The sequence below is a fragment of the Rhagoletis pomonella genome, unplaced genomic scaffold, assembly GCF_013731165.1.
Source record: "Rhagoletis pomonella isolate Grant_MI unplaced genomic scaffold, Rhpom_1.0 Rhpom_scaffold_00002, whole genome shotgun sequence".
Classification (NCBI taxonomy): Eukaryota; Metazoa; Arthropoda; class Insecta; order Diptera; family Tephritidae; genus Rhagoletis; species Rhagoletis pomonella.
The window spans coordinates 6,524,782-6,550,729 of record NW_023458556.1 but is presented as its reverse complement, the minus strand read 5'-3'; the positions used below and the strand labels follow the sequence as shown (position 1 = coordinate 6,550,729).

Genomic DNA, 25,948 nt, shown 5'->3' with positions numbered 1-25,948 from the left:
AAATTTTGGTGAAAATTTGATGAATTTTTATAATTTTTGTATAAAGTTTGAAATGTAAATGTATATGGTGTTTGTTGTATAACCAGCAGGACTTAAACTCCTGGTGCTCCTGGTGCAACTGAAAACTCAGTCCTAAGCTAATATATAGTTCAGCAGCAGAAAATTAAAAAAAAAAATTTATAAAAAATATGTTAAATACTCCAACAAAAACCCCAAACCAAAGTTCCAATATTTTTCAAGAATTATGGAAAGTTATTAAAATTATCATTAAAATACTTTTTAATTACACTTTTTAGATGCTACAACAGAAGTCCCAAAAATTACAGTTGCAAACTTTGTGCAAATTAAAGAAAATTCTAAAATTTTTCATTGAAATACTAAAACTCTTGATTATACTTTTTATAAAAAATTAGTATACAGTTTTTTGTATCCAATTGAATTTTAGTATAATAAAAGGAAAGTTTGGAGATGCTATGTCTTACGGTTTTGTCATTTTTTTGCTGTTGCTCATTCACATTTTTTCCATATAAAAAAAAACGATTTCGAGCACGCGTTATATGGAGAAAATAAGTATCACAAAAAAATTGCTAAAAATTGGTAAGCCATAGAATTTTCAAACTTGTACTTCATTAGGCTAAAATTCAATGGGCATACTGCATTGTAATTTTTTTTTTAGTGTAATTAAGATCTGGTCGAGTATTTCAATGAAAATTCTGTTCAAGCAAGTTCTGCTTGCTTTAATATTGCACAAGGTTTGGAATTATGATATTTGATCTCTTTGTTGTAGATCAACCATATTTCTATAAAGAATTAATGAATAATAAAATATTTGAAAAGCAGTTGCTCGTATAGCAAAACAAAAAAACTCTGTACCCAAACTTTGTATGTACTTGAATACATATCCCTTAGTAGACTACCTGCTAACAGAATTATGACCGCCATTTAAGAAAGTTATGCACTACTCTTTAAGTCTTAAAAAGATGGTCGAAGATTACGCATAAACCGATGTGTGGAGAAATTAAAAATTTTACCAAGTACAATTAAATAATTCACACGATCGGGGATTGGGAATTAAATTATTAGATATATAGAGTGTTGAAAAAAATAATAGAAACAAAAAATGTTGACAAATGTTGTGTTGTTGTTGGATGGAGTGTAAAGGGGTAGACTTCTTAAAAAAAAAATTATTAAACATTAAAGAAACAAGAGAAAAATATCCAAATCTTTTGGTTTCTATTATTTTTTCGCCACTCTATAGATAAATTGCTCTGTGCACATCCATCCATCATCAGCCGAAATAGAAAGAAACAGTTCCTAGTTTTGTGAAAATATCAAACATCTCTTCGCTAAATATTTTCAAAATTCAAAAAAATCCACAAATCCACACCAAGTGATCGCCGAATTAAACCCAAAGCTTGAGATAATCGTTTTCCATCACACAAAATTTCATTTTAAAGCACATAGATAACCCTGGTGCTGACATTTCAAAAGCCCCGAGCTAAACCAAACGCCAAATTTAAACCGAAAAATGTGCGAGGACCATGGGTCGCAATTCCATAGAAGGAATGTGCAACCATGCTTCATAACTGGGTTAGGATCTGTGAAATCAGTGCAACAAATAGTATTGGATTCGAGACTAGAAAATTTAGGAAAAACTCAACCAAACACAAACACTTGATCACAAAATTGATTCGAAAAATTTGGTGTTTTTTGTACTGTGGTGCTAAATTTATTACATTCAACTTTTTATAACCTTTTTAACAAAACCTTGTTATTCTTACTAATAACCTGTGAGGGAATGAAACGGTGTAGGTTAGTCGTTTTCATTTCATGAAAAAAATAATTTTTACGTAATTTTTGAGGAAATTTCAAAAAATGTTACTTGCCAACAAAACTCAAAAGCATTCAGCTCCGCTGGAGAATGAAATTCTCTACAACTTTGGAATTGGAAATTGTCGGAAAATGGCGAAAACTGTGATAATGTAAAATTTTTTCGCAGTTTTTGCTAATTATTCTCTACAAATTTGTTTTTAACCATTTCTTTACGAAAAAAGCAATACTTAAAAAAAAAAATCATCAAGCTTTCGTAAAAATCTCTAGGTTTCTTAATTAGATTTCCTAGAAAGATCCTGAGTATGCATTTTTGTAGCCCATGGAATTCTAGTAGAATAAAGTACATGTTTCAAATGGCTAAAAATTACTGTTCATTTTTTGAACTTTTTTTTTTGTCCAGGATGTTACGGGTTTCTTCCATATAAAAATAAATTGTGTGTATTCGTTATATGGAAGCAAATGGGACAAAACAAAAATTTCTAAAAAACCAACCGTAATTTTTAGCCATTTGAAACTTGTACTTTGTTCTACTAGAATTCCATGGGCTACAAAACTGCATACTCAGAATCTTTCTAAAAAAATCTAATTAAAAAAGATAGAAATTTTTACGAAAGTTTGATGATTTTTTTTTTTTTTGTAAATATTGCACAAAGTTTGAAGCTTGGATTTAAACGGGTTTTGTTAAAGAATGAACTATATTTTTACAAAAAAATAACCAAATTTAAATAACAACAAAAATAATATGTTAAAACTTGTCAAAATGTGGAGCGGCTATAATTATTTCGAACATTGGGATTTAGTCAATATTCTATCCTTATCTGGTCTGTCGGACCGGAATAGGCATGTATCCGAGGGATGACATTCGCACGAAGCCAGCGTCCGGACTTTGCTCCGATCGGAGTAGATTTACTCCGATTGTGATGAATTGAAAAACTACCAGTAATATACATATCGTCACTAGACACGAATAAAGGCGCGAGAGTGTTTTGACGGCGAAAAAAGCGCGTAAAAAATGTTTGCAAAAAAAAAGATGCTTATGAAAAACTTCGGCGAAGTACGTTAAGAGTTTTTGACGCTAAATTTTTTTTATGCGTCTTTTTTCGCCGTCAACTTTTGAGCTCGCGCTTGAGCTTTATTCGTGTCTAGTGACGATATGTAGTATATACTTACAAATATACATATATGCATAGTTGCCAACTTTTTGCTTTAAGCACTAGATTTAGTGCTTTTTGAAAATTAAAGCGCCAAAAAATATGGTTTAGCTTATAGTGCCTTTTTTAGTGCATTTTTTCTGAACTCTAAATTTCTCATACATACTAGTTAAAACATGAAATAAATCGAAATATTTAAAGCTGTGGCAGCACTAAATTTACAAGAATCTACAAATTTAAATGCACAAACTATCAACCGTGATTGATAAAAAGCTGAAGTTGCAAACACACGTCCTTGGTAAATGGTATTCGCGTTGAAAATGCTAGCACGCGGGTAAGTTAAGTATTCATTTTTTATTTTCTAATTATTTGTACATATTTTGATTGATTACACAGTTCGATAAATTTTGACTTTTTGTTTGCCACGTGAGTAAAATGCATCGGTTCTTGTAGATTTTTTGGTGCCTTAATTCAAATCTCGCTGCAGAATTTCTCCAGCACGTCAGAATTTTGATATATCCTTACCCTAAAGTGCTAAAAACACGAGTATTTGAGGTTATGGTATGCAATTTTTTTTTGCTCATTTGTACTTTAAAATTAATTTTCGTTTGTTGCGATTCGGTTTTTTCTTTCCCGAGATATATCAGTTTTAATGTGCAGTACTTCGATATTACTTCGTAAGCATGAATCAGAATAGCATCTATTCAATCGTTCTGACCGAAAAAGTTTTGTGTTGATTTATACTTTTAAATATTGTTTATTTTTTGTTTTATTTAATAAAAACTGTTACGAAAAATTTATCCTTTGATTAAAAAAATGCAGTGCTTTTAGTGTGGTAAAACGCTTTTTTCCAAGTTTTGGTGCTTTTTGAAACTCAAAAGTTGGCAACACGGCATACATATCGAGCCCTAACCGCCAAAATAACGCAAGCGACATTTTTTAAAAAATTTTAATTTTGATGCAGAAATGCATCTAGATGCTCTAGGAATATTTCTGCATCAATTTTGAAAAAAATGTCGCTTACGTTATTTTGGCGGTTAGGGCTCGATATGCAAAATAATGCGTTAGTATAGAAAAAAATTTGATGAATTGAAAAAGTACATAAACAATTTTTCCTTACACTATTTAATATAACAAAATGTTAATCTGCTCCGAAAATTTCGTTTTTGCTCCGATTTTTCGAGTCATTTACTCCCGAATCGAGTTTCAGTAGTCCGAACGCTGCACGAATCTAATCCTTCTCAGTCGCTTGTTATGACAGTGCGAATCGAATTAGATCCGTGCGAATGGCATCCGTCGGATACCGTTATAGGCATGAATAACCAAATTCCAGTACGTCATTAAAATGTATGTATGTGATGGGTTGGCATGGAATACATCACATATGTACATATGTACACTCATGGACAAAATAATTCGAAATGGCATTGTAACGAATATGAAGATCTAGTTATATGTACATTTCAGATATATTTACATACATATGTACATACACCCATTGATAAAAGAATAGGTGCAATATTAAGAAATGATATTGTTTGCAACTTATGTTTATTTGTTTATTTTTAATAATTTTTATTTAAAATATAGTTCGTTCCATAATAGAAAATACATAAATAAAGCTTACGCAAAGTTCACAAAAATTAATTAAATTTCAAAATATTTTCATAAAAATTTCAAACTTGTTATTCAGAATTTTTAAAAGGTTTTCGGGTACGCAGTTTTAGTTTTGTAGCCAATTTAATTTCAGTGTAATAAACGTTTGAATGAAAAGTTTGAAATTTTGATGAAAATTTAATGAATTTCGTTAATTTTTTGTGAACTTTGTGTAAGCTTTGAACCATTTATTTTTGTGGTTTCTGTTATGGATGGAACTATATTACAAAAACAAAAAAAAATCATTAAAAATAAATAAATAAATAAACATGAGTTGCAAACAATATAATTTTTGAATATTGCGCCTATTCTTTTATTCATGAGTGTTTGTTCACTGTACATTGTACAGCCCGCGACAAAAGATAGCACATCAACATTTTTTCCAGTTTTACTACTTTTGTTTTGATTTCTTTAAGTTCTTTATTTTTTTATTAAAGCTCGGCTCATTATCTAACCATATACATATGTCCAAATTTTAAACTTTGAACAAAAATTATAAAAATTCCACAAACTTTTCATCCCAATTCCAAACATTTTAAATAAAATTTCTAGACTAATTTTTGGCATTGCGGTTTTATAGCCTACTGAATTCTATTATTCTATAAATTGCAAGTTTGCCGTTGCTAAAAAATCGCGTTGATCTCTTAAAATTTTTTTTCGGACGGTGTTAGGCACTTTTTCCATATGAAAAATTACTTTGTATTGAAGAAAATGCGTGATACCGTGCGCAAAACAACTGCATACCAAAAATTACTCTAGAAATTAAAATTAAAATGCTTGGAATTGGGATGAAAAGTTTGTGAAATTTTTGGTACAAAGTCTGTTTGTATTTATGTGGTACTTGTTAGATAAAAAGCTATACTTTTGTGTTAAAATAACGAACATTAAAGAAACACAAGATATATAGTCAAAACTATTCAAAATGTCGAGGTGCTATCGTTTTTTTACATCGTTTTTGGACATGCCAACGGGCTCAATTACTTTTAGTTTTTAAATTACAAAAATTGATGTATAGTTAGTAAATTACTGAAAATTATGTCCAGCCTTTAATTTAGCTTTAAAACGTTTAGGTAAGCCCGTAATGCCATGTCTCCATTGAGAGATTTAAAAAAGGTTTAGCCCTCATCTTCTTTATGACTTCAATAATACATATTGATCGGTAAATATAATTTTTTTTTGGTGTGGCAACCACAAATTCACTTACTGTCAAAAACTATATATTGTGGTTTCCAGTCCTCTAAACATAAATTTGATTAAGAGGAAACAAATTCAAAAATATACTCAAAAACTTATTGGGTCAAATATTTGCTACCGGAGTGTTAATGATATGCCAAAGGACCACGTTGGTACTTGCGGCTCCCTTTTAAAGGTCTATCCGCACACATAAGTCGCACGTCACAGTTAGTTCTGTCACGGCTCCGAACAGTCACCGTCACCGTTCAGTCTAAGTCAAAATAGCAATTGCATTCACACTAGGGCTGTGCGATTAATTGATTATTCAAAATTATAATTAATCATTAAGTATATAACTCAGTTATTCGATTAATTGAAAATTATGATTACTCAAAAGTTCAGTTACTCGAGTAATCAAGATTTTGATTATCCAAAAACAAAGATTGAAACTGTAATATATACGCTTTTAGTTTAATAATGAACTATAGTTAGATTAAAAGTTACCGAAGAATATTTATCATGAAAAGTATTGTGAACATTGTAAAATAAATCAGTGAGTGGAGTTTTTTGACGCTAGTGTCGGAAAAATAAATAGGGTTGCGACATTCTAACAAATTCATTTTATAAAATGAACGTATACTTAAGTCATAATTTCCATCTTAGTGCAAAAAAATTAGAAAAATTTTATCTAAATTGCTGCAAACTTTTTAATTAGAATTTATAGAAAAAAAAATTTGGTAAGCAATTTTATAGACCATTAAATTTTAGTATAATAAAGTGCAAGTGTGTATGGAAAGAAGTGCGTAACACCGCAATAAAAAATACAAAAAAAAATTATTTATAATAATCGAAATCTTTCACAACTTCACACTTTATTGCATTCAAATTTAATGGGCGCTATAGAACTGCATACCTAAATTGCTTCCAAAAATTCTAATTAAAATGTATCCCATGTAGATGCAATTTTGAAGTATTTTTCTAAAGTAATTTTGCACAAAGTTTGAAATTTGGACTTACAGATATATAGTTTTTATATCCAAGTACTTTTTATTAGATAACTCATAAAGTACAGGACACACATTTTTCTGGCATATAAAAAACACGCCAGTCAAAACAAAAATATCGTTCAGCAGAAAGCTAAACTTGACGGTTCGGTGACGGAATTGTTCCATTTAATTTTAACGATATTTTTTTTTTTTTGACTGCTACTCCGAATTGACGGAACTGTGACGTGCCGTGACTGATGTGTGCGGATAGACCTTAAGTCACCTAAAATAAACTCAAACTGATCTCTAAAACTGTTTATTTTCGCAAACTTTGCTCAAGTCCATTTTGATATTTCTTCTTAAATTCTGCAAAATTATTCGGATAACTTTTCTTCGCTGTGTCAAACTACCAAATTGTGCGTAATTATCTCGGCTTTCCATGAGAGTGTGAGATAGATTAAAAAAATAAAAATAAAAATTTGCATTAAAAATCGCATTTTTTTATTTTTTATTATTATTTCTTTTATTGACTTCATCATGTTTGATTTTTATTTTTTTCAACCTGAATAGTTCTCAAATTTTATGGAGTACTAAAATTTATGTAGACATGTATGAAAAAACTCGTAACTCCTACAGTTTTGGTGTTTACATTCTCAAATTTTTACAGCGTATCCATAAAGTTTGGCAACTATTCAGCTTGGAAAAAATAAAAATCAAACATGATGAAGTTAAATAAAATAAATGAAAAATAAAAAATGCGTTTTTTCAATGCAAACATTTTTTTATTTTAATCTTTCTCACACTCTCATGGAAAGCCGAGGTAATTAAGCACATTTTGATACCTTAACTGATTTTGTCCGACAAATAGTTTATTAACTGCGAACAACTGAAAAAAGATACTTCACCGTGAGTTCAAAATTTCGGGATTTTTTTCGCTATTTTCGATAAAGAATGTAAAAAAATTTATTTCACCACAAAAAAAAATATTGAGCTGTAAATATTGTATGGAATGACCCATGTACATATTTATTTATTAGATATGAATGAGAATACAATAATGATAAGAATTCACTTAACGCGATTGCGCTCTAGGTGCATTCATTATACCTGTCCGGATCTCCATGTCCAAGCAAACAAATATTTGAAAACGTGAACGTATTTATTAAATCATAAATCATAAATAAATCATAAATCATAAGCGATCCTCACAGTGGGGACATGGTATAAGGAAATCTATGCGCATCTTTGTATATATCTCGATTCCGTTACGCAGTTACAAACAAACGTTACATACACTAGTCGTGCTCTGTCAAGAAAAAAAAATATATCGCGAAAAATATCGAAATTCAGTGTTAAAAGGAGCTCTGATATATTCCAAAAATGCGGAGTCTTAAATCAGGAATGTTAAAAAAAAAGTCCTCAAAAATAGCAATCGTTCCCAACCGTACATATGCATTTCAGATAAACGAAAATTAGATATTTCAGAAAATTCCATATCAAAACAGCGCAACAAAATGAAGACTTGCAAAAATAAAATCTAACCTTAAACATTATCTTGACCTGAGTCATTTGTTATACAAATCAAAATGCATTGTGCATATTATGGCCATGCTATTTATCGGTTTTAAAATGAAATAGCTTTGATGTAAATATGTACGTATTTAAATACCCGAATATACCCGAAACAAAATTAACCGCCCAATTATGAATTTTCATACGACAGACGATAAACGCTTGCAAGCGTATCGTATGAAATCAGAGGGGTTACTGTAGTTTTAGGTAAGGTCGAGCACAACATGAAAATATGATTGTTATAGCTCCTGGACCCTCCATTTTATTTTTATTAAAAAAAAAAAAAAATATTTACCGTTGTTATCATACTTGACGCACTTATCATTATTAGTATTAATATTATTAATAAAGTGCGTCACGTTCGAGAATAACGGTTTTTTAAATAAAAAAAATAGGGTTTAGGAACTATTTACTTATTTGGACCCTACGCCAACCCAGAGGAAGTTTTGTTTCGGGTGTATTCCGGGATTTTATTTTATGGCACTTTGTATTTAAATACAGCAACGATAACGATAGCAGTAACAGCATCTATAATGAAATAAGTTTAAATATTAACAAATCCTACTGATTTCAAACTGTGTATAGAGCAGTATGATTTTCCTTTTAAAGTTACACAACTCAACTTCTGTGCGTTTGAAAGTTACAAAGGAAACATCATTCATGCATTCAAAAGTGCTCTGGCTAAATACTTACATCTTTTTTCTACAATATTTCAAACTACATTAACTAAAAATATTTAGATAAAAGAGAATTCCAAACCAATTATTGAACTGTATGTAAATATTTATATTCTTCTGAAATACATATGTACATATGTACGTTTGGAAACGGTGTATTCAGATTCAGGTGGAAAACAATTTGAAGGATATTAACCCTCTTGTGGTCAAAATTTAAAAAAGTAGATGTTATGCTTTTACCAAAAAGAAGTCAAAAAAAAAAGAAAGAATGTTAAAGCATTGAATTATGGCCGGTTTCTTAGAAACAGTTCAAAGTAAGCTCAGCCGTTTTAAACTTAAAATTATAATTTTAAATTAGTGATACGCCCAAGTCTATGGCCAAGGGTTCAAGAGATTTTCTCCAACTTTTTCACCGTCAATGTAAACCTTCCGGTTCACGGCAAGAAAAAGATTAACTTGATATTTTATTTACTTTAATTCAAACAGGGCTGCAAACCCATCCAAAAATCGATGCGGTTCGGTTCAGTGGTTCGAACCGCTTAGAAAAAGCTTGTACCGGTACAAGAACCGGTTCACGAGTTTCTCGGAACCGCGGTTCGGTTCGGTTCGGTTCAAGTGGCTCAATTTCTTGCTGAAAAACCCATAATATAAAAATTAAAGGCTTTGTTTGTTATTTGAGATCAAATTGAAATGTCCACATGTATAGTGGTAGAAAAAAATTAGGACGCGACATTTTATCAAGAATTGGCTATTTGTCTTTTCTTTATTTAATGTTTATTTTTTTAACCATATAAACCCAATTTTCAAGCTGCACAGTTTCTTAAGCATTTTCTGCTATATAAAAAAAAAAATGGCCGCTGTGGTGTAGTGGTAAGCAGTGCGCGCTTCCACTCCGCAACGCCTGGGTTCACACCCTGGTCAAAGCAACATCGCAAAAATATAGAAAAAAGGGTTTTTTTATAACAGCGGTCGTCCCTCGGCAGCCAATGGCAAACCTCCGAGTGTATTTCTGCCATTAAAAACAGCTTCTCGTAAAAATACAATCGCCGTTCGGAGTCGGCGTAAAACTGAAGGTCCCTTCGCTTTGTGTGACAACAACAAGGCGCACGCCACAAGTCGGAGGAGAAGCTCGGCCAAACACTAACATATGTGTAAGCGCCAATCTATTATTATTATTATTATTATTAAAAAAATCAAGCATTCCTTATATGGATGAAATTACAACTCACGGAGTTGCCATCAAACAAAAAAATTTTGCAGTTTTACTATACGGGGTGCATTTTTAGACCAACCGACCTTGTTGTCGGCAAAGTCAATGTCATCTGCATACGCCAGCTACATCGTGCTTTTATACCCGAGCGCACTTGTGCGCAAGGTTATTAGAACTTTGTTCACATAACGGTTGTTCTATTTATGACGCCGATGCGATTCAGATTTGCAGCTCGCATGTATTACGCTTTCCAACATCAAATTGGAGTAGTCGAAAGAAAGTGAATAATCGCCTTTTCTAAGATCTTGTTTAGTATCTAACGGCTCCGAGAGGTCCTTCCCAATTTAGAAGGAGCAAAAGTTGTGCTCAATGTCGATTGGGCAAAGTACAGTGAGATCCAATTTTACGGCATGTATTCATCAGACGAAATTGTGCTTAATAAGTGGTATTCTGTCGGCGTGGAGAGACTTGAACTACGTCCCCCCCATACATTGGTCGGCGTTTTTCTTCGCCACGAAACATGCCACGACGTGTCGCCATTCAAACACGTTTTAACAGATAATCAAAATGGGTGTGAGTGAGTTTGACCATCACTGCAGTTGGGATCAACAAATATGTGCCATTTAGATCGACGTGAAAGGTTATAGTCATGAACTGAAATGTAACTAAGAAACCGGCCTAAAGCTTATCTTTCGTTTCATTCATTTTAAGGTCCTTTTGGTGATTTGAGAAAATATGAAAATGTATTCAGCGACTAGTGTGTATGTATCATAAGCACACGTGAAAATCTTTTTAAGCTTCCATAAATTTTAAATAGACGGGAACAGGGTAAACGCGCTATCTGCCAACGCTGATATACAAATATAGAGACCCTTTGAAATAACTAAAAATATATCGCGCAGCTGCAACGCCATTGAATAGAAATTGTTAAATTATCGTAAAGTAATTTCAAAACGATTTACAAATACAATTTCATTCAGGCATGGCGTTTGACAGTTCGTATTTTGGTTCGTGTGTTCTAAATGTTTCAAGTTATACTGTAAAAATAAACAGAAAAAATCTAAAAAAGAATATTGCAAGTTAAGCTGGTAATGTCTATAGTGTTTGCAAGTCTACATTAATGATTTTTAAAATTTTCAAAATACAAAATTAATTAAACAGCCCAGGAAATAGCAGAGATTATGGAGATGACTTCTATCGCCCAGTCCAAGTAATAGATTATCAAAATAGCACTGTTTCTATACCAAAAGTAATCGATTACGGGCATAAGGGAGCTAGTACTAGTGGCCCTCCTGGTACTGGTTCGCGTACCAATCCCTTTCATACCAGTATCTCTAGTTTTTCGGATGAGTTCAAACCAGTGAAAACATTTGAGTACGGACATTTGTCCAATACAGCGGCTAATAGAATCGGCAACATGCCTCCGAATGCCAATCCCAAGAAAAAGAATAAGAAAAAGAAGAAGAAGAATGCTATGGCTCAACAAAATCTCTTAGCACCGCAATCATATGAAATGCAAGAAACTTTCAATTCGGACCAGACTGAGAACCAGCAGCTAGCCAATATTCAAGCCGAAAATGAGGTAATAAAAGAGTATGAATATCCTTTTTTATTCGGAGGAAACATACAAAAAAAAATAATAATTAACTAAAAAATATCAAATAGATAATTTGAATAAGATTTTGTTAAAGTATGTGATTAAATTCTTAACAGAATGAGGACGAGAACTCACAACAGTCTACAAATCCAAACGAAACATTCAATTCCAATGTGAGTTCCCCGAAGGGATCCAATGAAGAACTCGAAGAAATATCTGACAACGAAGAGTAAGTCAGCGTCTCTGGAAAGAAATCTAATAGAGCTCAAAGAAGTTGTTTGTTTTGTTTGCTAAATTTTTCGCGGCATTCTATAAAACTAAACTGATCCGCATGGCTGTAACAAATAATACAAACACGAGCTCCAATGTAGATTTCGAGATATTTTCCGTTTCACATATGTATGCATGCAGTATGTGTAGTATGTATAACTTGATTCCGTTTAATCGTGCAGCAATTTGGAAAACAACCGTGACAGCGACTCACCAGCACCACCACCGCCGCCAATGCTAACCACAAATAGACCGTATATGATGTGTTCAGTGCAGCACAATGCAACTACACCGACTCGTTCGCTATTCCCTTCAACGGCTGCTGCTAACGAAAACATCCCGACAATTCCCAGCGGACATGTGCAAATGTCATTCCCCAGCATTGAAAATAAGAATACCATAACAGTTGATGAAATTTTGCTCAATCCAGGCCGTTTAACTCGGCCCAAAAAGGTGTGTGTAATATTACGCGGCCCTCCTGGCAGCGGCAAGTCACATGTCGCAAGGCTGATTAAGGAAAAGGAGACCGAAATGGGTGGGAGTAATCCACGCGTTTTAAGTATCGACGATTATTTTTTGATTGAAAATGATTACGTGGAACGTTGCCCAAAAACAGGCAAAAAGGTGAGTTGCAAGAGCATCCCTGCCAGTATTCGCTATCGTGTGGAGGTCACTAATTCGATAAAAAAAAAATTCTGAGAAAGCTACTGCGAATTACTTCGAAAAAATAATCAACATTGAACAAACAAAAATTAAAGCTTAGTGATTTCTTAAAGTATTAAAACTGAAATTGTAATTAAAATAATAAAAAAAGTAAAATAGATTAAAACAGAGTATATAAAAATATTGGTGTGCAACCGAAAGATTTTTGGACATTTAGAATATGCAAATTTTTTTTAATCAAAATTTCAAAAATAATAGGGGTCTTCATCTAAACTTGATAAGCTGATAAATTTATCATTTTGATTGAAATGAACTGTCAGACTTTGTATGGCAATCTACTTAACCGAAGTTTATCACTTTATCAAACGATTTTGGTAATTAATGAAATAAACTATATGTTGAAAAATACGCGTTGTTAGTAATCAATGCTATTGAAACTCGGAAAATATGTCGAACCTTCGTCGTCTGTCAGACTGCCATATAAGTCGCAGAAGGTTAAGCAATTTATGCTCTCATCACTTATTAAATAGTAATGAGAGTCGGAGTACAAGAAATTTCAATACGCTCTTCTTCCCCCCTTCATGCTTGCGCTCTGATGTTACCCCTCATATACCACCTAAATGTGCCAAGCCGGCTCCTAAGTGCAAAAAGCTCCTGGGAGCCAGGTTGCCTATATCTGACTTAGATGAAGACCCCTAATAAATAAAATACCCCAAGCATTTTTTTTATTCGAAGATGTTTTCGATGCACTGGCACAACGCCAAAACCGGTTTGTGTCTTACAACCAAACTTGCCAAGGCATGAAGAAATTTTGTTCGGAAAATACATCTAACTTGCCATGGTTGCTTTGTAAATTTTCAAAACTTCAACAAGTAAAAATCAATTAAGAACTTGTTTAAAAGATGGAAAAGCGATAGAATTTTAATCCAAAAGTGTGACGAAATAGTGACATGGTTGCGATGCTGGCGGAGACGTTGCGTTGTTGAAGAAATTGTTAATTAAAAAAAAAAAAAAAAATGGATTTTTGTATAGCAGTGATGTATTAATATGCTAGCCTTAATAAATGACCGCATTTTATATTTCTTGGAAAACATTATTGTTGTATTTAACCAATTTAGATACCGAAAAAAGAAGTTCTATATGAGTACGATGCCGGAATGGAGGAGACGTACATGCAATATATGATAAAATCATTTAAGAAAACAATTTCCGACAATTTATACGATTTTATCATAGTTGACTGCAATAACAATTCGTTGCGAACATTAAATGAATTTTATTGTCACTCAAAAGACTCGGGTTTTATGGTAAGCGCGACCATATATATATGGTTGGTGGGAATAAAAATACTAATCAATTTTGAAATATTCTACCTTGCTTTGCTCTTCTTCCTTTTTTTTCAATAATAATATTACAGCCTTATATAGTTGACTTGATTTGTGATTTGGAGACCTGCCTGAGTCGCAACATACATGAACGTTCTGAGAAGGATGTTAAGACAGTAATCGATAGTTGGAAGCCCACGCCGCTACATTATATCAAGCTCGATGTGTCATCCTTGCTGGAGAACCTTGTAGAGATGGAGGATGCGGAGGACATGGTTATGGTAAATAATAATTTTAACACCTAATATTTCATCTTATCCATAGAAAATTTCTATTTCTAAAAACTCACTTATATATGAATACCCAAATCTATGATTAATTAAAAACATATTTACTATGAATATAATTAAGCAGGCCGCCAAAAGTAAATGCAGATGATTGCAGCAATTAATAATTAAATTTAGCCTCAAAACGTTACATATTCGTTAGGATCAATATATGTAAGTCCGCCCTACGCAGTGAAAAGTTTTCCCCAAATTCACGTCTTACAAGCAGTCTCAGTCTTATTGTACTCGAATGTGGCTTATAGGAAAACTAGTACAAACTTAAATAAAACGAAGAACTTTTTCCCTTCCAACCCTAAAAAAAAAATCAAGCACTCTTTCAGACCCTCAGATCCATGTATGTATAAAACCCAAAGTTTTAAGAAACAATTTCTTCAAAATAAATGATATTGTAAGTGGCTGAATCAATTTTTTACAGCAGCCACGATGGCGTAAGAGCGTTCATCTGTAAACACCTCAATTAATAAAATACACAATAACTTATGTGTTAACGTGTTGCTAAAAATTTGCTATTAAAAGGAGTGGTTGGAATGATATTATACATACTTATTTGGAAAATTTTACCATATAAAACCAGTTTTCTTTATTTCATTGAAAATTTAGCGGAATAAGAAACCAGATACCCTACCCCGAGTATGACTTTTATAATTACAGCCAAATATTTTTAAGTAATTTTTTGACTTCTATTATTTTAAGCAAGAAATACCGGTTACTTTCTGCTTTTAATTTTTTAATGCAAAGTTAAAAGATACAGTTTGATTTTTTTTTTTTACCCGACCTCAAAGAGTCGGAGGTTTACATTCAACCGGAATATTTTTTTATGTGCGTAAGTTTCCCATATCGATGACGATTTCGGTCCATTTTGACAAAATATGGGAACTCTTTGATTTCGGTTTTTTTTTTTTTGTTAATTACTTGTTAGCAGAAAATAATCGGTAGTTTTTTTCTAGCCATTCATAAAAAAACAAACTTAAAACTTAAAAGTGCTTTGCACTTGAAAGTTAACGAAAAGTCCTAGCAAAAATACCAAAAAACGTTCGGAAAAGTCTTGTAAAAATTTCAAAGTAATCCAGAAAGGAAAACATAAAGAAATCGGAAAGTTCCCAAAAGTTTCACGAACCATCCAAAAGTTCCCGGGAAAATGCCGAAAAGTTAAACAGGAAGAAACTAGAAAGTGCCCGCGAAAATGTAAAAAAATATACGGAAGGAACCGTGAAAAGTTGCAAAAATAAAATTCTCGGAAAAATCCAGTCCTGAAAAAATTTCAAACTTAACGAAAAATCCCAAAAAGAAGAATCTTGAAAATTCCCGAAAAGTCTTGAAAACTAAAACATGACGAAAAGGTCCCGAAAAAAAATCTCGAAAACCCCTCTTGCTGGTCGATATAAATTTTATTTTATTATCAATTCCTGTGAAATAAAAAAAAAAACAAATATATTACCGTTTATTTTCTGCTAAAAAAATCAGGCAAACCATCTCCTTTTATTTTTTGCCTTAAAAAATAAAAAAACAAAGAATTATCGTTATTTCTTGGTGAATTTAATAAAAGTCAAGTTTTTACCATGGTAACCAAAATAGAAGGTATTTTTTCACTCGAATGATTTTAGTCGCCAATTTGGACTTTTGCTAGCATTGTCACATTTCCATCGAAATCAAGCTGCCAGAAGAAGCTTGTGACGTCAATGAAGAAAATCTTCCTAAAGGACTATTTATTTGTTCCAATGGATACTACTAGTACTGTTATAAAAAAAAAAACCTTTTTGGTAAAAGTACAGTGCCGCAGGAAACGAGGTATTAATAAAAAGTATATATCGTCGCCGAGATAAAGGATTGCCGTAAGCGCCATTTTGATGATTTTTATTTGTAGATGCAGTTATATATTTTAAGAAAAGAACTTTCGATTGGTATTACCAGTTTTCTAATATCCCCTTTAGTTTCCGAGATATTGACTAAAATTTATTTTATCATTAATTTAGTAAAAATTGAGTTAATAATGCAGTCATACTAAACTAATCAAGATCTTTCAAACGGCCTTATCCATTTTTTGATATCTCCTTTAGTTTTTGTGATACTGAGTAAAAAGTATCGTTACTTTAGTAAAAAAGTCATTCAAAGTGGTTGCAAAATTGTTGACAAATGTAACAATTCACAAAATTTTACTAAAGGAAATTCTTCGTCAATTTAAAAATAATTAACAATAAACAATAACAAGTAATTTTTAGCAAAAAAAAAACCGATTTCAACTCTCATATATAAAAATATATATATATATCTCATGATCCACTGATCGGATCTTAACCAGATTAGTATGGGACCACCTCTGGTCCAAAGTTATGCGGTAACATATATAAAAAAAAAAAAAAAATATTCCGACGAACTGATAACCTCCTCCTTTTTTGGAAGTCGGTTAAAAATAAAACACTTTAAGAAGTTAGTGAACTAGTTAAATTATCCATCATCTCGTTTTTTGAGAACTAGCATTCCAAACTTTAATCGAGATTTCTCAAAACCTGCCGAAAATAAGATACGACAATCTTTTTATCCAGGCGTCGATATGTATATAATTATGTTAATTTATTTAACAACTACGCAAATAAAAGTTACCACGGAAAGAATTTTCCAGTTTTTTGTACTATTTAATGTCATAAAACGGCATGTCTTTATAATCATAGTTGCTATAAATTTTAAAACTTCAATAATGCCAGTATCAGTAAAAAATTGTAAAGTGGAACTACCTTTTTCTTATCAGGTACTAGGATGGTCGGGAAAGACTAAGGCCCATTAAAAACAGCAGAATCTCCCATCCCGAAATATAATACTTAATTTAAAATTTATTTATTGAAAGTTCAAAAAATGGCTGTATCCGTCAAAAAACTTTGAAGTGAAACTAAGTACCTTCTATTTTTTTTTATCATGGTTTTTACCAATCATGAGGAAATTAAATACTACATTGGGCTACGACTACATTGAGATATGACGACCCGCTGCCAGTAGCTTGCCAGTCCAGTGATCCACTCCAGCACTGCACTAAAATGTCAACTATTTAAATTAACCCAAATTTAAAAGTCGTTCAAGTGAAAATGAATGGAAAATAAATGTAGCTAAATCTTTTTAAATAGGCTCAATTGTTAGCGTTACAAACAGAGTTGGGCGGAGAGAACAAAATTTTTAGTTTACAATTACAGTATATTCCGTTTAGCTGCATTTACTTCCACTGCAAATGATTTTTTGCACTTAAGCGAAATGTGCAGCAAAGCAGAAAAACAAAAACTGTGTTTTTTTTATTATTGTAAAATGCTGTTTTTCTTGAATTTTAATTTTAAGAAATTATTTTAGGTCTCTTTAACACATTATTATTTTGTTCTGCCTCTTCATCGCCACTACTGATTTCAGATTAGGGTAATCGCACAGGTTCGCAAAAAGAGTAATTTGTTGAAAGCAAAAATAACCTTTAACAAATTTTAGTGCTGGTAAGCGAAGTATTTTTAGTACAAATCCAAAAAAACTTAATCAAAAACAGTGCTGTTAAACGGAAAAGGATTGCAAAGCGGAAATGCAGCTAAAAGTGAAAATGAAAAAGCGGAAAATGCACCTAAGCGAATAGGCAGCTAAACGGAATACACTGTATAGTTAGTTAGAGCGCATTGCCTCACTAAAGCATAGTGATAGTTAAATTAGAAAATTTTCCTCTAAAGTTGGCATAAAAATAGTGAAAAAATCTTCAGCCTTGTGCACCATTTTTTTTTCTTCACTAAACTGGCAGTTCCAAAAGAACTCCAGCACTAAAATTAGTGGAAAACAGACTATTCATTGAATTGAAATATTGAGTTATTGCATATTATTCACAAACTGGAAGCCAGAAGACCAGCATGCTGGCGCCATTAATTGGCCCCTGTATTTTATTGTGGAGTGATTGTACCAGCTGCTAATGCAACATCAAAAACAAATAAAAGGGTGTTTTCGAAATCTTGCAAAGCCGTTGCACGTAGCACGGATCGCACGGACTTGCAAACACACAATAACAAAAACAACATTTCCTATCGCTGCAAAATATGCAACGTCGAAACCCATGCAAAAAAGCATAGCAAGATAAATGCAACCCCGTGCTAGTTGTTTTGTTGTTGGAGTTGCTACACATTTCTATCATTTCTCTCATTCCTCTCATTTCGCTCACTTCATTTTTTTTTTGTGCTGTATCTTGTTATTGTATTTGGTACAGAATTTCGCTGCTTGCTATACCTATGTATATTACTATTTTGCAATGGGGTACTCTCTTCCAAATTTGTAATAGTATTTTGGCATTCCATACAATCCGTGCTACGTGCGAGATTTCGAGAATACCCCTAATGTCATTATGATTATTTATTTTTTTTTAATCCTCAATCAGTAAAAAAGGCCCACCAAATTGAATTTAATAAAAAAAGTATTTATAATCACTTGATGGTGCCGGCACGCTGGTTTCGTGTATTCCGCCTTTTAAATTTATTTGTAGTTAATCGAGATTTTAGTGGCAGTGATAAAATCATTCACTATAACTAAGCTGGTGATACTACTAATTTTTTCGAGTATATTTAGTGTTAGTAAAATGCTTAGTGCTGTCAAAATTTAGTCTACCACCTCCAACTCTGGTTGCAAAAAGTTATGGATGAGATTTATAAGTAGTTTTATAAGTTTTTTTTTTGTTGTTTTGTATTTACAACATTCGCCCATGTAGTTATGCACACATATGTATTTTATTTATTAATTTATTTTTGTTTTATTTTTAAACTATAGTAAATATTTTCATATCCATACCTATAAATTCACTGAGTTTTTTAACGCTTGCCTGGCTATCAGGTTATGTGGTTATGTGGTTATATTTTTCATTCAGTTTACAACAATAAAATACACTACACAATAATAATTTTTAACCAGCTAGCTTGATAAACCAGGCAAGTGTGAACAACAACCCCACTGTGTCAGGTTCTGCTAATACACGCATGTGCCACTGGATTGGCCGTCACGATTCCAATGTTGCCAGGATTAAAAATTAGACCGACAATCCAGTTACTGGCATGCATTTTTTTACTGGAGTCACTTCATGCCAGTGCTTGTTGACATGGATGCGAGTGACGATCCAGCGCTGGAACGGAACGGATCACTGGACTGGCATGCTAATGGAGTAACATAAAACGGGTATATAATTGGTATTGTCGAGAAACCAGTGCGACAATTTTTCCAATGTCTTTTGAATTTTTAGTTCTTAAAAAAAAAACTTTTATTCACTGTCTCTGATAAAACTTATTTAACGATTAATAGGAAGCAATTCGAACTGTAGAAATTTTAAGTAAATTTCCACTTTTCAATTATTTTGAAAGTGAAGAGAACTGTCGTTTCTCTGGTACACCACTTCACTACTTTTCACATTCTGCATAACTGAAATTGTTGTCCCTTACTGCCTTATAATTAAATAGAATCTATTATGGAATTTATTATTGTTATAGTACTGAACGAGTACGAGTATCTACATGAAATTAATTTGTGCTATTATACTATCTATGTAACTGCAAATTTCGATACATTGAACATCAATTGAAATGTTGCTGCACTCTTTGAAAACAAAAAAAAAAAAAAAACAATCAAATGTCACATAAGCATTAACGCTTGCCAAGTTTGTTAAAAGATGAGGAAACTCTAGCGTTTAAGATATTGTAACACTTTAAAGCTTGTTTAATGAACATACACACAACAATTATATTTTGTATTAGAGGTATAAGTTCTTCGACTTCATGAATATACAACCATTGATTTAAGGTATCCGAATTAAGCGAATTTAGAAAAAAGTGGAACAGTATTATTTCATGGTTTGTGGATGTGTTTTCATTGCAGGATAATAACAGCAATAGTGGTGCGCCAGATGATTGTAGTTTAACGCAGCCACAAGCAGATAACGAAACTGAGGATAGCAATAGCAACGAAGCCGCTGCTGATACTGAAACTAGTGTAAGTTGAAAACGAGTATGTAATTTGTTGTTTTTTTTTTTTTTTTTTAAATATGTTGTTTCTACATCATCGACGACAATATTGGTAATATGCTGTAGAAAAAGTTCACGGCAGCGCTCCAGGTAGATTTTCAGTAGCTCTAGGTTTATTCTCAGTAGCTGCGTTTTTGGATTAAGCATTATTTTTTTTTGCTATTGGCAAAGCCCAAACCCAGAGTGGCACAAATCCTGTGCTAATGCTAGTACTTTTTAATTTATGTATGTATATTTCTGAAGGGCAGTTTTCTCAAGTACTTTGTTAAATTGGTCTACTCTTTAAACACAAATTTTGTTCTCAACAAATATGTTTGTTTGAAGGGCAGATACATTTTAAAAGCTACTTAAAAAAGCGGCCGTAAATGCAGTAACACCGCAGTGATATTATTGACCCTTGCAGTTGCAGTATATAGCAAATACCGCTTTCTTAATTTTTGATTTACTTCAGTGAATTTTCTAACATCTCTTAAAAGAACATAATTAATTCATATGCGTATTTTTAATTTCAAAACCATTTTACACATATACATAAACTTTTCAAAATAGTTTGGATTCTTGAAGAGCAAATGGGAAAGTGACACTACATCGGAAAGTCTAGGTAAGTGCGCACCAATGAATAAACTAAAATGTATAAGACTAGGCGATGATTTATGCATGCATGTATGTATGTACATATGTATACTCCTTACATAAAAATTAGTCATGAACTAAAAAAATATTTTTGCTAAGTACTGAACTGGAAGAAACTGAAAAATATGTGTTAGAAATATTACTTCACAATTTTTTCAACACAACTAACGGTAGTTTTCCATAATACCGTTCTACTAAGGAAACTCTGAACTTAAACTCGCAAACTGGCAGTGCAGTTTAATTTTCTTTTTTGAGAACCTGAAAAAAAAAAAAATGCTGAAATGCGCACAGCCATAAAATGTATAATGCACTAATTACACTGCACAATAGCATTTCTGATGATTAGGTTAATATTATATGATATTAGCCTAATTTTTAATTACGCCTTCAAATCTGTTATTGCAATTTCTGTATCAGCTCTAGCTTAGAAAATATGACAATATCGCACGTTTAATAATATAGAAATATAATTAAATTAATAAGCTTGATTATTAGAATATGCTCAGCCTGACTAAAAAATTGCGAAGATATGTGTTTTTCCATCTGTCTTTCGGTATACCAATTGTATGAATTTATCAAACTTTGCGTTTTCCCACAAGATGAAAATTTAGAAATACATCTCTATATTATTATCGGCCGCTGTGGTGTAGTGGTAAGCAGTGCGCGCTTCCACTCCACAATGCCTGGGTTCAAACCCTGGTCAAAGCAACATCGCAAAAATATAGAAAAAAGGTTTTTTCTTAACAGCGGTCGTCCCTCGGCAGGCAATGGCAAATCTCCGAGTGTATTTCTGCCATGAAAAACAGCTTCTCATAAAAATACAATCGCCGTTCGGAGTCGGCGTAAAACTGTAGGTCCCTCCGCTTTGTGTGACAACATCAAGGCGCACGCCACAAATCGGAGGAGAAGCTCGGCCAAACACTAACATATGTGTAAGCGCCAATCTATTATTATTATTATAAGACTTTCTTATAAAAGTTGAAGGCAGAGAGCTGTTCTGAATGCTCCAACCCCACACACACAGCCATCATATGTGCATTCTAGTGTCAATTTAGTCATATGTCATTTATCAGTCTAAACATTTTGGCAGCAATTTCAGCAAAAAATTAAAATTGCTTGTGCAAGCACGAGTAAGTCGAAATTATTTCTCTAAAGTGATTTGGTCTTTTTCAGTGACGGTTACACCTTTCAATTTTAACTTTTGAAAGTAATTTCTGCAAATCTGTACATACTTTTGAATTTCGACAGCACAGTGCGTAAAAAAGCGCTCTCTAAAACATGGGTAACATCCGGTGGGTCGCGAAAGGATTGCAGGTGGATCGCGAATCCGTAAGCATAAGGTTTTTCAATCCGCTCCAGATATTAAGAAAAACGAGGTCAAAGTGTCAAAAAATATCGCGTTTTTTGCAATATTTGAGAAGCTCTAGCAAAGAAAGGGTGGTAGAACCTTCCACTTAGGCTTATATTAAAACTAAAAACCTCGACTACTATCCCTGCAAATTTCTATACCTTTATAAGTGACCATCAAACTTATAGTCATGTGATGAACAGGAGAAACTGATTTTGGGAAGTGTGAGTACCTATCGCAATTAAGCAAAAAGGTGGTAGAACTTTCCACTTAGGCTTAAATTAAGGCTTGGACTTCTGACTTTCCATCAATTATCAATTTAGAAATAAAATAGGCTGATGCTTTGGCTTGATGCATTTCTGAACGCACCCATAGTGCAGCGAATTAAAATACAGCGGCTCCGCTGGCTTGGTCATGTCGTTCGAATGGACACCGACGCTCCAGCTCTGAAAGTATTCAACTCGGAACCCGCTGGTTGTAGCATAGGAAGAGGGAGGCCCTCACTGCGATGGTGGAGAAGGACTTGGCTTCACTTGGCATTTCCAATTGGCGTGAGTTGGCACAGAAGAGAAACGACTGGCGTGCTTTGTTGAACTCGGCCAAAATCGCTTAGGCGGTTATAGCGCCAAATAAGAAGAAGAAGGTTGCAAATTGTTTTGTACGTGTGAGATTTTGTACTATATGCCATTAGAACTTGGGAGCATCGGACGATTGCTCCGCGCGACTACTCCCTTGCAAGTTTACAAATACACCCCATTGCTCCCTATGCTCCTGTGTATAAGCATGTAAGATTGTTTACTACCTTTAACATTGTATGTCCTAGTAGGGCGGGTAATCCCGTTTACCTCCTAAGCAAGCAATCAGGGAGCACACGCGGAAATATGATCCCACAAACCTCCTAAGGGAGCAATAAGCGAGTACGTTCTCTAAAGCTGTGTCAGGGGAGATGGTTGCTTAAAATGTTAATATTATTGGAAGGATCGAAATCACCAATAGCTAACTAAAAAATTTATTGTTGCAAAATAAACCATATAGAGGGTAATCGCAATTAGGATCATATAGCATTGTGAAAGTATATTTATTTCAGTGCATTTGTTCGTTAACAACATTTTAAATACATTGAATTCCCAAATATTTGATAATGCACCAAAATATACCTTTGCAGGCAGGATGATATGTACCAGACTGTGATTATGCTTATAACTTAATTTTTTTTCTGTATGCTTCCCTGTAGGAAATAAAACTACTTTAAAAGCAATTTAAAAAGTACTTTTTTACCAACTATAAGTGGTTGGAGTTCTTCCTTTTTTCATATAAGCAACTAACTTTATTAACATGGCCATGTCCTAGGAGCAGGTCAATTATCCGACTCCGCATTTTAATTCAACTAGTTTAAAATGCATTTGGTTTAAAGAACTTCAATGTCAGTATTTTTCGTTTGAATACGCATTCGTTCTGCACTTCACAAATGCTTTTTCATATTTCGAAGCCAAAAAAAAAAAAATCATTTCAACATTTTGCCTCTGATGGGATTTGAACCCGCACCTTCTGGAAGCTAACAAATAACAGCAAGCATCTCTGCACGCTCAGCCACAGCCAGACATGTAAGTGTGCTTTCAAATGTTCAGTTTGAATTGTGTGCAAGCGGCAAGCCGATTGTCCGACTCTGCATTTGATTCCAACTACTTTAAAATGCATCTGGATTAAAACACTTTAAAGTCACTATGTTTCATTTAAATACTCTTTAGGTCTGCACTTCACAGATGCTTTTTCATACATCCAAGACACAAATTGTTTCTTTTGGTAAAAAGGGTATCAAAATTCGAAACATTTACTCACTTCACTTGTTTCAAAGTAGTTTTTCAATTAGTTTGATTTTAATAAAAGTCACTTGTTTCCGACTGGGCTTGCTCGGTAAATACATAGATAAATCATTTGCTATATTTATGGTTAGCTATTTACATACATATGTACATACATATATACATAAAGGAATTCTAAATAATATGAAATGAACAAGATTTATGGTCTTAACAAAAAAACTTTCTCCAAATCCTAATGCAGCTCGTTTGGATGGTACGAATAAGCTGATGCATAAACGTAAAGCGGCCACAATGGAGGATTTCTTGCAAGTGGACGATTGGCAGCCGCCCAAAACCAGTACCAATGGGAAGAAACGCGTAATAATTTCTGAACATACCCAATATCCTTACATTTAATGAATTTTATAATTTTTTTTATGCAGGTACGCTGGGCGGATATCGAAGAGAAGCGTGCACAAGAAAAAATGCGGGCAATAGGCTTTGTTGTGGGCCAAACAGATTGGAAACGTATGATGGATCCAAATGCCGGAAATCGCGCTTTAAATAAAACTAAATATATTGAGCGAGTCAATAAACGGCGATAGCTTGCGCAATTACATACGATGATATTGATTACGAATTATACATTTCCACATAAACGCTGTTTACTCATACATACATACATACATACGTACTATGTAGTATATTATTAAGCATATGTTTTGAATGTTTGGTTATGATAGTAGTGGGTTTTGGCGCATGCATGAATGCAATTGCCCTTGTATCTATTTATTAAGAAAATTTACGTCAAGGATTAAAAAATTTTAAAACATATGTACACATGTCTTTTACCTGAATTTTAGTAGATATTTTTAATCAGCAGGTTAAAGAAAATCATACACTAATGTAGTTTAACTCAAAATGCATTAACACCTCACCGATGGATTTGGGAAAATAAAAGGTAAGGGTATAGGCGCTTGCTTTAAGAAAATATTATTTGTTAATAAAAGCTGTTTCATAGGTTAAAAAGTATGTATTAGTTCTCTAAAGAGGTTATGCTGATGTACGGATTTAAACAGAGGTTGTAGATTTAAACTATCTATTTATTAATCAAAGTAAATACATATGCAATAAGTTACATCAAAAAATGCGTAGAGCTCGTGTCCCAACGTCTAGCGAGAAGATCACTAACGAATAAATACGAGAAAGCACGACAAATCAGCGGGAGCAGAATGTCAGGTTGCCTTATGACGATTGCTAAGAGTATCAGTCTTCCCTTTGTCTACTGTCCTAGGAATTTATTTATTTTGTACTTACGTGCTGAGTTGTTAAACTGTTGTCGTTGTAGCAGCTTACTTAATGCTATCTTAATCGGCTTGTCCCTCAATCGTTGTCGTCAAGCTCAACCAACGGAAGGCCGAGAAAACGTACCACTTCGACGCTGTTGGACTGGGACGTTAGTTGAGTTGAGTTTCGCGGGCATGTGTCGAGGTTGAGCTAAAGTGGTGCGGGTCTCCCGGCATCCACAGGTCGGGAGTCGGTGTAATTTTAGACAAACGTCCTGTGTATGCCGTTAAAGCCTGTCTGTATAGAGTCGGGCCCAGTGGTTGGTCGATGTATGTCTAGACCTCGTCCTTAAGTTCGTAGAGATAGAGATGCCTTTTGGCGTGCCTTTGCGATGGTTCTGCCGAAAA

General features: G+C 33.2%; 1 protein-coding gene across 1 annotated transcript in view; it reads left to right on the top strand.

The window, feature by feature from the left end:
- Positions 1 to 25,088, top strand: part of LOC118732949 — a 49,785-nt gene extending 24,697 nt beyond the window's left edge. The window contains exons 4-12 of the mRNA XM_036462077.1: positions 11,420 to 11,840; positions 11,972 to 12,084; positions 12,308 to 12,749; positions 13,907 to 14,095; positions 14,206 to 14,394; positions 20,326 to 20,439; positions 21,021 to 21,072; positions 24,517 to 24,632; positions 24,698 to 25,088. Coding sequence (XP_036317970.1) covers positions 11,420 to 11,840; positions 11,972 to 12,084; positions 12,308 to 12,749; positions 13,907 to 14,095; positions 14,206 to 14,394; positions 20,326 to 20,439; positions 21,021 to 21,072; positions 24,517 to 24,632; positions 24,698 to 24,859 — 1,798 coding nt within the window. The 3' untranslated portion in view covers positions 24,860 to 25,088. The remainder of the gene's footprint in view (positions 1 to 11,419; positions 11,841 to 11,971; positions 12,085 to 12,307; positions 12,750 to 13,906; positions 14,096 to 14,205; positions 14,395 to 20,325; positions 20,440 to 21,020; positions 21,073 to 24,516; positions 24,633 to 24,697) is intronic.
- Positions 25,089 to 25,948: the final 860 nt, after the last annotated feature.